The sequence below is a fragment of the Nerophis ophidion genome, linkage group LG10, assembly GCF_033978795.1.
Source record: "Nerophis ophidion isolate RoL-2023_Sa linkage group LG10, RoL_Noph_v1.0, whole genome shotgun sequence".
NCBI classification, from domain to species: domain Eukaryota; kingdom Metazoa; phylum Chordata; class Actinopteri; order Syngnathiformes; family Syngnathidae; genus Nerophis; species Nerophis ophidion.
In genome coordinates, this window is record NC_084620.1 from 42,772,947 (window position 1) to 42,783,654 (window position 10,708).

The following is a 10,708-nucleotide window of genomic DNA, read 5'->3' on the forward strand; positions in this document are numbered from 1 at the left end:
TATTATTATTATTAGTTTGACGAACATGCGTCTGAACCTCGAATTTTATAAGGTAATGATCGGACAATACTTTAGTATACGGGAGTATCGTAACTTTGGAAGCGGTGATACCCCTGACAAGCACTAGGTCTATCGTATTACCGTTGCGATGCGTGGGTTCATATATTATTTGTGTGAGACCACAGCTATCAATTATAGTCTGGAGCGCTACGCACGGTAGGTCCGATGGGGTATTCATATGGATATTAAAGTCCCCCATTATGATTATATTATCGGCGTGTGTCACTAGATCAGCAACGAACTCTGAGAATTCATTGATAAAGTCCGAATAGGGCCCTGGGGGGCGGTAGATAACAGCCAGGTGTAGAGGCAGCGGTGTGACAGACCTCATAGTAAGCACCTCAAACGATTTATATTTATTATTTATTACTAAGGTTAAAGTTTTCGTTGTATATTAGTGCGACCCCCCCACCCCTTTTAAGCGGACGGGCAATATGCGCATGTGTAAAGTTAGGAGGACATGCCTCATTTAGCGCAAAAAAATCGTTTGGTTTAAGCCAGGTTTCGCTGAGACCGATGACGTTAAAATTGTTGTCTCTGATAATATCATTAACTAATAACGTTTTGGGAGACAATGATCTTATGTTTAAAAAACCTATATTATAGGTTGTGGGCTGTTTTATGGAGTTTTTGATCAAATTATCCGTAGTAGCAATATTAATAATGTTGTGTTTATTATGCCCAGTGCATTTAGTATAGTTACGACCATATCTACGAATTGATACGACAGGAATTTTCCGATTGTTTGATTGTTGTTTTGATAAACTGCACGCATCATGGTTAGCCACCTCAGTAATGGGGATTTTCCGATTGTTTGTTTGTTGCTTTGATAAACTGCACGCATCATGGTTAGCCACCTCAGTAGAACACATGTCCAACTCTGAAACACTCAAAGCAGAAAAAACGTGTTCTAATTTAACAGACTCCTTACCCAGACCAGTAGTCTCGCATCTTTCATCTAAATCCGTCTGCAGGGTGGAGGGAAGAGGTGTTCTGTGGGGATTAGCCTTCTGCTTTGTTTTTAGCCCCGCTCGACATCCGCGTTTCCGATCACACCGCTGGCGTCTGCTCCGTAGACGGCCCCCGCTGCTACTAGACTCCCCTGCTTCACAGGCCGCTGGATGTAGCCGCCGACGTATTCCCATGCTAGTTAGCAAGTCTAGCACGCAAGCGTCTATCAGTCCAAAACGGCCCGATATGTCCACATCCAGAAGTGTCTGGCAGTCGTACGTGATCACGGAGTGACCACGATGCGAGCCAGCCATAAAGTTTGTGGAATTGTCTTCTTTTATTGTGATTATTCTTAAAATAATTAAAATGTCAATATATTTAAATATACAATTCATCTTCATCATATTTAAATTAAATGTTATTAATTTATTTGTTATAAATTTTCTTTTATTGTGATTATTCTTAAAATAATAAAAATGTCAATATATTTAAATATACAATTCATCTTCATCATATTTAAATTAAATGTTATTAATTTATTTGTTATATAACTATTAATTCAGAGCTACAATGTGTTCTAATCTATTATGTGTGTGCGTGTGTATCTTAACTCCCACACAGAAACTGGATGGATCAGCAGAGCATCAAAGCTATACAAAACAGTATACTAAACATATAAAATAAATGAATGATGAATCAACCTATGCTTTGATATCCCACAATCCAATTTGATTTATTGATATTTAGATGTGTATTTATTCATATACCTTTTATTTTACTGGAATTAGCAAGCACAAACTACCAGTACACTCTACAGATTGAGAACAGCTGTTCAAACACACTTAGTAATGCCAAGCTAAATGCTAACCTAGCCTTACTAGGCCTCAGTAAGCTAATTTTTGTTTACCTAGCACAATGCTAAACTAATCCTATACTAATCTAATTTATGCTAAACTATGCTATGCTATGCTATGCTAACAGTGACACACCTCTCCGGCCCACGTCTAACGTGCTGCACGTCACACAGCCACGTCACACGCCCTCATTTCCAAGACACATCTCTTATCTCAAATGTCTCCTAATAGAGGCTCCTCTCGTATTTCATTCACGCCGTGTGTGCTATTTCAAACTTTGAACTTGCATATAACAAAAATATATTCGGGAAGGAATGGAGTGTAATAGTTAAACAGCTATGTCTTATCTCTCACAACACCTCTTTTTATTACTGCGTCACATGCGCACAACAAATTTTTTTTAAGAAAGAGAGAGAGCCTTTTTCTGAGGTCAAACTCTCAGACCCCTCTTACAGATTTTTTACCGAGTCACCTTGTTTTATTATTTGGTTGTCAAATGTTAAAGTTGTATTATTAAATAGAGGTCGGTGTCTAGCAGGACCGATAATCAGCATTCCCGTTTGTTTGGCGTTAAGTTGCAAAAAATTAGCGGATCGAGGTTAGGTCTTTTAAGGAGAGGATGAATAACCGCTTTTTTGAATGCTAGGGGAACAGTGCCCGAGGAAAGTGATAAGTTTATAATATTTAGCAATTTAGCACTGATGGACCTAATAATACAAAAAGATCCTTGATAAGTTTCCCATTTATATATATATATATATATATATATATATATATATATATATATATATATATATATACATATATATATATGTATATATATATATATATATATATATATATATATATATATATATATATATATATATATATATATATATATATATATATGTATGTATGTATGTATGTATGTATGTATGTATCAGTGACGTGCTGTCAGGGGAGGCAAATGAGGCAGTGCCTTACCTGCCACCATGTGGCTTAACCATGAGATGTTCCAAAACGAAGTAATGAAATAAAATACGTTTTCTTCTCTTTTGGTTCATGCTTTCTATGTGATTTTGGTGTCGTTCCTGTATATTTTGATAATTTTCATGGTCAAAATCGCGGAAATTCTATGTTTCCTGATCAAAACAAGGCAACAGACGAGAAGTGAGGCAGACACGGGCGGTACCTCCACGGCTACACACTGTGTATTGGGCTTGTGCGTGCGAGGGTGCTCATGCTTGTTGCCACAGGGAAAAGGCAGGTCTTGAGGCAGCAAGTACCTCTGCCTCAAGGTAGGGGGCGATATATTGTCAACCTGCACTTCAATGCCTCAGCAGTACTCTGACTCGCCACACTGGGACAAGTGGGGGTGCTCAAGCTAGTAGACACAGGTCTCTCCAGCGGAAGTCAGCATTTTTTTCTTTTCTTTTTTTTAACTGTATTTATAACAAACATTGCATTTTTATTATGGTAAGCCAGCGTTTGTGGGTGTTTTTTTTCAGACGCAAAAATATTGTTTAATTTCTTTGAATGAAATTGAATTAAATTAATGTTTCTGCCAATATGGAGGATTATATACTGTATCCAAGATGAAATACTTCTCTAATCTGGACTTTAAGACAAAATGAATGCAATCATACAAAGTATGTTTTTATGGAGGATAGCTATTTTTGCTTCAGATACAAATAAAGAAAGGTAAATTACACTCACAATACTTGACTTATTTTGTTAAAAGCAAATGGGAACAAAAAGTATTTAATAACAACTTTATCAAATACTTTTTTGACCCATTAATCATATCATAATATCATTATGATACCGTTTTTTTGAAAGCGAATAACTCACTTTTTTTCCCTGTTACTCTAATGTGCAACCTAAATCAACAATGACTAGAGCTGCACATATGAATTTAAGTAAAAAAAAAAAAAAGAAGAAAAAAAAGTATGTATGTCTCACCTGGTGTTTAAATCACCGCACGTCACTGCTATATATATCTATATCTATATCTGTATATATCTATCCATCTATATATATATGTATATATATATATACATATATATATATATACAGTGGGGCAAAAAAGTATTTAGTCAGCCACCGATTGTGCAAGTTCTCTCACTTAAAATGATGACAGAGGTAAATAAATAAATGATAAATGGGTTGTACTTGTATAGCGCTTTTCTACCTTCAAGGTACTCAAAGCGCTTTGACACTACTTCCACATTTACCCATTCACACACACATTCACACACTGATGGAGGGAGCTGCCATGCAAGGCGCCAACCAGCACCCATCAGGTGCAAGGGTGAAGCGTCTTGCTCAGGACACAACGGACGTGACGAGGTTGGTACTAGGTGGGATTTGAACCAGGGCCCCTCGGGTTGCGCACGGCCACTCTACCACTGCGCCACGCAGTCCCAGGTCTGTAATTTTCATCATAAGTACACTTAAACTGTGGGAGAAAGAATGTGAAAAACAAAATCCAGGAATTCACATTCTAGAAATTTTAAATAATTTATTTGTAAATTATGGTGGAAAATTTGTATTTGGTCACTTCAAACAAGGAAGAGCTCTGGCTCTCACAGACCTGTAACTTCTTCTTTAAGAAGCTCTTCTGTCCTCCACTCGTTACCTGTATTAATGGAACCTGTTTGAACTCGTTATCTGTATAAAAGACACCTGTCCACAGCCTCAAACAGTCAGACTCCAAACTCCACTATGGCCAAGACCAAAGAGCTGTCGAAGGACACCAGGAAAATAATTGTAGACCTGCACCAGACTGGGAAGAGTGAATCTACAATAGGCAAGCAGCTTGGTGTGAAAAAATCAACTGTGGGAGCAATTATCAGAAAATGGAAGACATACAAGACATAATAATAATCTCCCTCGATTTGGGGCTCCACGCAAGATCTCATCCCGTGGGGTCAAAATGATCATGAGAATGGGTGAGCAAAAATCCCAGAACCACACGGGGGGACCTGGTGAATGACCTGCAGAGAGCTGGGACCAAAGTAACAAAGGTTACCCTCAGTAACACACTACGCAGACAGGGAATCTAATCCTGCAGTGCCAGACGTGTCCCCCTGCTTAAGCCAGTGCATGTCCAGGCCTGTCTGAAGTTTGCCAGAGAGCACATGGATGATACAGCAGAGGATTGGGAGAATGTCATGTGGTCAGATGAAACCAAAATAGAACTTTTTGGTATAAACTCAACTTGTCGTGTTTGGAGGAAGAAGAATACTGAGTTGCAGATCTATCTATCTATCTATCTATCTATCTATCTGTCTATCTATCCATCTATCTATCTATCTATCTATCTATCTATCTATCTATCTATCTATCTATCTATCTATCTATCTATATATATATATGATATATGTATATGATATATATAGATAGATATAGATATATATATGATATATGTATATAATATATATATATACTGTATATATATATAATATATATATATATATATATATATATATATATATATATATATATATATATATATATATATATATATATATATGATAGGGCTTCACGTTGGTAGAGGGGTTAGTGCGTCTGCCTCACAATACGAAGTTCCTGCAGTCCTGGGTTCAAATCCAGGCTCGGGATCTTTCTGTGTGGAGTTTGCATGTTCTCCCCGTGAATGCGTGGGTTCCCTCCGGCTACTCCGGCTTCCTCCCACTTCCAAAGACATGCACCTGGGGATAGGTTGATTGGCAACACGAAATGGTCCCTAGTGTGTGAATGTGAGTGTGAATGTTGTCTGTCTATTTGTGTTGGCCCTGCGATGAGGTGGCGACTTGTCCAGGGTGTACCCCGCCTTCCGCCCGATTGTAGCTGAGATAGGCGCCAGCGCCCCCCGCGACCCCAAAAGGGAATAAGCGGTAGAAAATGGATGGATGAATGGATATATATGATATATGTATGTTTTTTATTTATTTATTTATATTTTTTTAATTTATTTTATTCTATTTTTTTTAATTTATTAATTTAAAACCCCCAATTTTTTGTTTTGTCGTTTTCCTTTTTTGTTTTGCCTGCATCAAAATCCCAGTTACAGTATTCTATTTGTGTGTATTCAGTTGTGAAACTAATGACTAAACTAAGCAGCTGGCGCGCCTGGTGACGCCCCTTCATGTCACCAGCGACTATTAAGAGGAGGACAGACGTTTTCCAGCTGTGTTGTGACTTGGCACTTCCTCTCCTGGCTTCACCCCCGTCTTCCATCCTTTCTATGAAGGTTTGGCCGTCCACTAGTCGGGTATGGGGGAGAGGAAAAGTCCACCATTTCACTGGAAGTTCCCAAAAGGAGAGCACTGGAGTGTCTTTTTTGTCTTGTCGCTCACCAGGTTATAGACAAGCCCGGTGACGCAAAGGGTTGACTCAGGAGGGGACAGGCTAATACTTGCAAGGATCCCCTGGCTGGCATTCATGAAGACGCGGTGAAAGTGAAACATGACGTTTGCAGTCATGATGCGGATACTTTTATGTCTTCTCAGTGCACCGGCGGTAAGTCCATGATAGACACTATCTATGTTTTTGATTGAATATAGTCGTGTTGTTGTTTGTTAGTTTACACGTGAGACCGTTACGTCCCGCAGAGAGACAGCAAGCAGTCCAAAAGGTATGAATCCTGCCAGAAGATCAGAGCACTTACCCAATAAATACATTGCTGTTTAATTGGAATAATGTTTGGATTTTTGTAGCTCTTCTGACGATATTGGGTAAAGAATGCAAGTTTCCTTTTCGCCAAGGAGGACAAATTCATCATAGCTGCATCACGGTCATTGTCTCCAGACCTTGGTGAGTCCTTAGGGTCATTAAGGTTGATGGCCATTCATCTAATATGGTTTAATATGTTTATTATTTTTGTATGATTTCGGATTTAAATATTTCATTTTTTTTTTTTTTTGGGCCGTCAAACAATTAAAATATTTAATCGTGATTAATCACAGTTTGTCCATCATTAACTGAAAACTAACCTCTATAATCCATCCATCCATCCATCCATCATCTTCCGCTTATCCGAGGTCGGGTCGCGGGGGCAGCAGCCTAAGCAGGGAAGCCCAGACTTCCCTATCTCCAGCCACTTCGTCTAGCTCTTCCTGGGGGATCCCGAGGCGTTCCCAGGCCAGCCGGGAGACATAGTCTTCCCAACGTGTCCTGGGTCTTCCCCGTGGCCTCCTACCAGCTGGACGTGCCCTAAACACATCCCTAGGGAGGCGTTCGGGTGGCATCCTGACCAGATGCCCGAACCACTTCATCTGGCTCCTCTCAATGTGGAGGAGCAGCGGCTTTACGTTGAGCTCCTCCCGGATGGCAGAGCTTCTCACCCTATCTCTAAGGGAGAGCCCCACCACCCGGCGGAGGAAACTCATTTCGGCCGCTTGTACCCGTGATCTTATCCTTTCGGTCATGACCCAAAGCTCATGACCATAGGTGAGGATGGGAACGTAGATCGACCGGTAAATTGAGAGCTTTGCCTTCCGGCTCAGCTCCTTCTTCACCACAACGGATCGATACAACGTCCGCATTACTGAAGACGCCACACCGATCCGCCTGTCGATCTCACGATCCACTCTTCCCCCACTCGTGAACAAGACTCCTAGGTACTTGAACTCCTCCACTTGGGGCAGGGTCTCCTCCCCAACCCGGAGATGGCACTCCACCCTTTTCCGGGCGAGAACCATGGACTCGGACTTGGAGGTGCTGATTCTCATTCCGGTCCCTTCACACTCGGCTGCGAACCGATCCAGTGAGAGCTGAAGATCCCGGCCAGATGAAGCCATCAGGACTACATCATCTGCAAAAAGCAGAGACCTAATCCCGTGGCCACCAAACCGGAACCCCTCAACGCCTTGGCTGCGCCTAGAAATTCTGTCCATAAAAGTTATGAACAGAATCGGTGACAAAGGACAGCCTTGGCGGAGTCCAACCCTCACTGGAAACGTGTCCGACTTACTGCCAGCAATGCGGACCAAGCTCTGACACTGATCATACAGGGAGCGGACTGCCACAATAAGACATTCCGACACCCCATACTCTCTGAGCACTCCCCACAGGACTTCCCGAGGGACACGGTCGAATGCCTTCTCCAAGTCCACAAAGCACATGTAGACTGGTTGGGCAAACTCCCATGCACCCTCAAGAACCCTGCCGAGAGTATAGAGCTGGTCCACAGTTCCACGACCAGGACGAAAACCACACTGTTCCTCCTGAATCTGAGGTTCGACTATCCGGCGAAGCCTCCTCTCCAGTACACCTGAATAAACCTTACCGGGAAGGCTGAGGAGTGTGATCCCACGATAGTTGGAACACACCCTCCGGTCCCCCTTCTTAAAGAGAGGGACCACCACCCCGGTCTGCCAATCCAGAGGTACCGCCCCCGATGTCCACGCGATGCTGCAGAGTCTTGTCAACCAAGACAGCCCCACAGCATCCAGAGCCTTGAGGAACTCCGGGCGGATCTCATCCACCCCCGGGGCCTTGCCGCCGAGGAGCTTTTTAACTACCTCAGCGACCTCAGCCCCAGAAATAGGAGAGTCCACTACAGATTCCCCAGGCACCGCTTCCTCAAAGAAAGACGTGTTGGTGGGATTGAGGAGGTCTTCGAAGTATTCCCTCCACCGATCCACAACATCCGCAGTCGAAGTCAGCAGAACACCATCCGCACCATACACGGTGTTGATAGTGCACTGCTTCCCCTTCCTGAGGCGCCGTATGGTGGTCCAGAATCGCTTCGAAGCCGTCCGGAAGTCGTTTTCCATGGCTTCCCCGAACTCTTCCCATGTCCGAGTTTTTGCCTCCGCGACCGCTAAAGCTGCACACCGCTTGGGCCGTCGGTACCCGTCCACTGCCTCCGGAGTCCTATGAGCCAAAAGAACCCGATAGGACTCCTTCTTCAGTTTGACGGCATCCCTCACTGCTGGTGTCCACCAACGGGTTCTGGGATTACCGCCACGACAGGCACCAACAACCTTGCGACCACAGCTCCAATCAGCCGCCTCGACAATAGAGGTTCGGAACATGGTCCACTCGGACTCAATGTCCAGCACCTCCCTCGTGACATGTTCAAAGTTCTCCCGGAGGTGTGAATTGAAACTCTCTCTGACAGGAGACTCTGCCAGACGTTCCCAGCAGACCCTCACAATGCGCTTGGGCCTGCCAGGTCTGTCCGGCATCCTCCCCCACCATCGCAGCCAACTCACCACCAGGTGGTGATCGGTAGAAAGCTCCGCCCCTCTCTTCACCCGAGTGTCCAAAACATAAGGCCGCAAATCCGATGACACAACTACAAAGTCGATCATGGAACTGCGGCCTAGGGTGTCCTGGTGCCAAGTGCACATATGGACACCCTTATGTTTGAACATGGTGTTTGTTATGGACAATCCGTGACGAGCACAAAAGTCCAATAGCAAAACACCACTCGGGTTTAGATCCGGGCGACCATTCTTCCCAATCACGCCTCTCCAGGTTTCACTGTCGTTGCCAACATGAGCGTTGAAGTCTCCCAGTAGGACAAGGGAATCACCCGGAGGAGCACTTTCCAGTACTCCCTCGAGTGTACCCAAAAAGGGTGGGTATTCTGAACTGCTGTTTGGTGCGTAAGCACAAACAACAGTCAGGACCCGTCCCCCCACCCTCTCGTCCACTGGGTTGAACTCAAACGTGCAGGCTTTGAGCCGGGGGGCAACGAGAATTGCCACCCCAGCCCGTCGCCTCTCACTGCCGGCAACGCCAGAGTGGAAGAGGGTCCAGTCCCTCTCGAGAGAACTGGTTCCAGAGCCCTTGCTGTGCGTCGAGGTGAGTCCGACTATATCCAGCCGGAACTTCTCTACCTCGCGCACTAGCTCAGGCTCCTTCCCCCCAGTGAGGTGACGTTCCACGTCCCAAGAGCTAGCTTCTGTAGCCGAGGATCGGACCGCCAAGTGCCCTGCCTTCGGCTGCCGCCCAGCTCACAGTGCACCCGACCTCTATGGCCCCTCCTATGAGTGGTGAGCCCATTGGAGGCCTCTATAATCGCGTATAGATATAATTTAATTGACAAAGATAAGACCTTCTGGAGGAAAGTTGTGTGGTCAGATGAAACAAAAATTGAGCTGTTTGGCCGCAATACCCACCCAGCAATATGTTTTAAGGAGAAAAGGTGAGGCCCTTAATCTCAGGAACACACAATTCCTACCATCAAGCATGGTGGTATTAGTATTATGTTTTGCTGCCAATGGAACTGGTGCTTTATAGAGAGTAAATGGGACAATGAAAAATGAGGATTACCTCCAAATTCTTCAGGACAACCTAAAATCATCAGCTTGGATGTTAGGTCTTGGGTGCAGTTGGGTGTTTCAACAGGACAATGACCCAAAACGCATTTCAAAAGTGGTAAAGAGATGGCTAAATTAAAGTTAAAGTACAAACCCTGTTTCCATATTAGTTGGGAACTTGTGTTAGATGTAAATATAAACGGAATACAATTATTTGCAAATCATTTTCAACCCATATTCAGATGAATATGCTAAAAAGACAACATATTTGATGTTCAAACTGATAAACATTTTTTTGTGTGCAAATAATCATTAACTTTAGAATTTTATGCCAGCAACACGCGACCAAGAAGTTGGGGAACGTGGCAATAAATACTGATAAACTTGAGGAATGCTCATTAAACACCTATTTGGAACATTCCACAGGTTTGCAGCCTAATTGGGAACAGGTGGGTTTCATGATTGGGTATAAAAGCAGCTTCTGTGAAATGCTAAGTAATTCACTAACAAGGATGAAGCGAGTGTCACCAATTTGTAAGAGAATTGTCAAAAAGTTTTAGAACAACATTTCTCAACGAGCTATTG

The 10,708-nt window shown here is 43.3% G+C and overlaps 1 protein-coding gene across 4 annotated transcripts in view; it reads left to right on the forward strand.

Moving 5' to 3' along the window:
• Positions 1-5,981: 5,981 nt before the first annotated feature.
• LOC133560851 (hepatocyte growth factor activator) overlaps positions 5,982-10,708 on the forward strand; it is a 50,060-nt gene continuing 45,333 nt past the window's right edge. The window contains exons 1-4 of one of the 4 annotated variants that reach the window (XM_061913842.1): positions 5,983-6,123; positions 6,212-6,371; positions 6,435-6,486; positions 6,569-6,665. In XM_061913842.1, the coding sequence (XP_061769826.1) occupies positions 6,318-6,371; positions 6,435-6,486; positions 6,569-6,665 (203 nt within the window). In that variant the 5' untranslated portion in view covers positions 5,983-6,123; positions 6,212-6,317. Of the gene's footprint in view, positions 6,372-6,434; positions 6,487-6,568; positions 6,666-10,708 lie in introns of all 4 variants that reach the window. The other 3 variants (XM_061913843.1, XM_061913841.1, XM_061913844.1) reach the window with 3 other exon arrangements.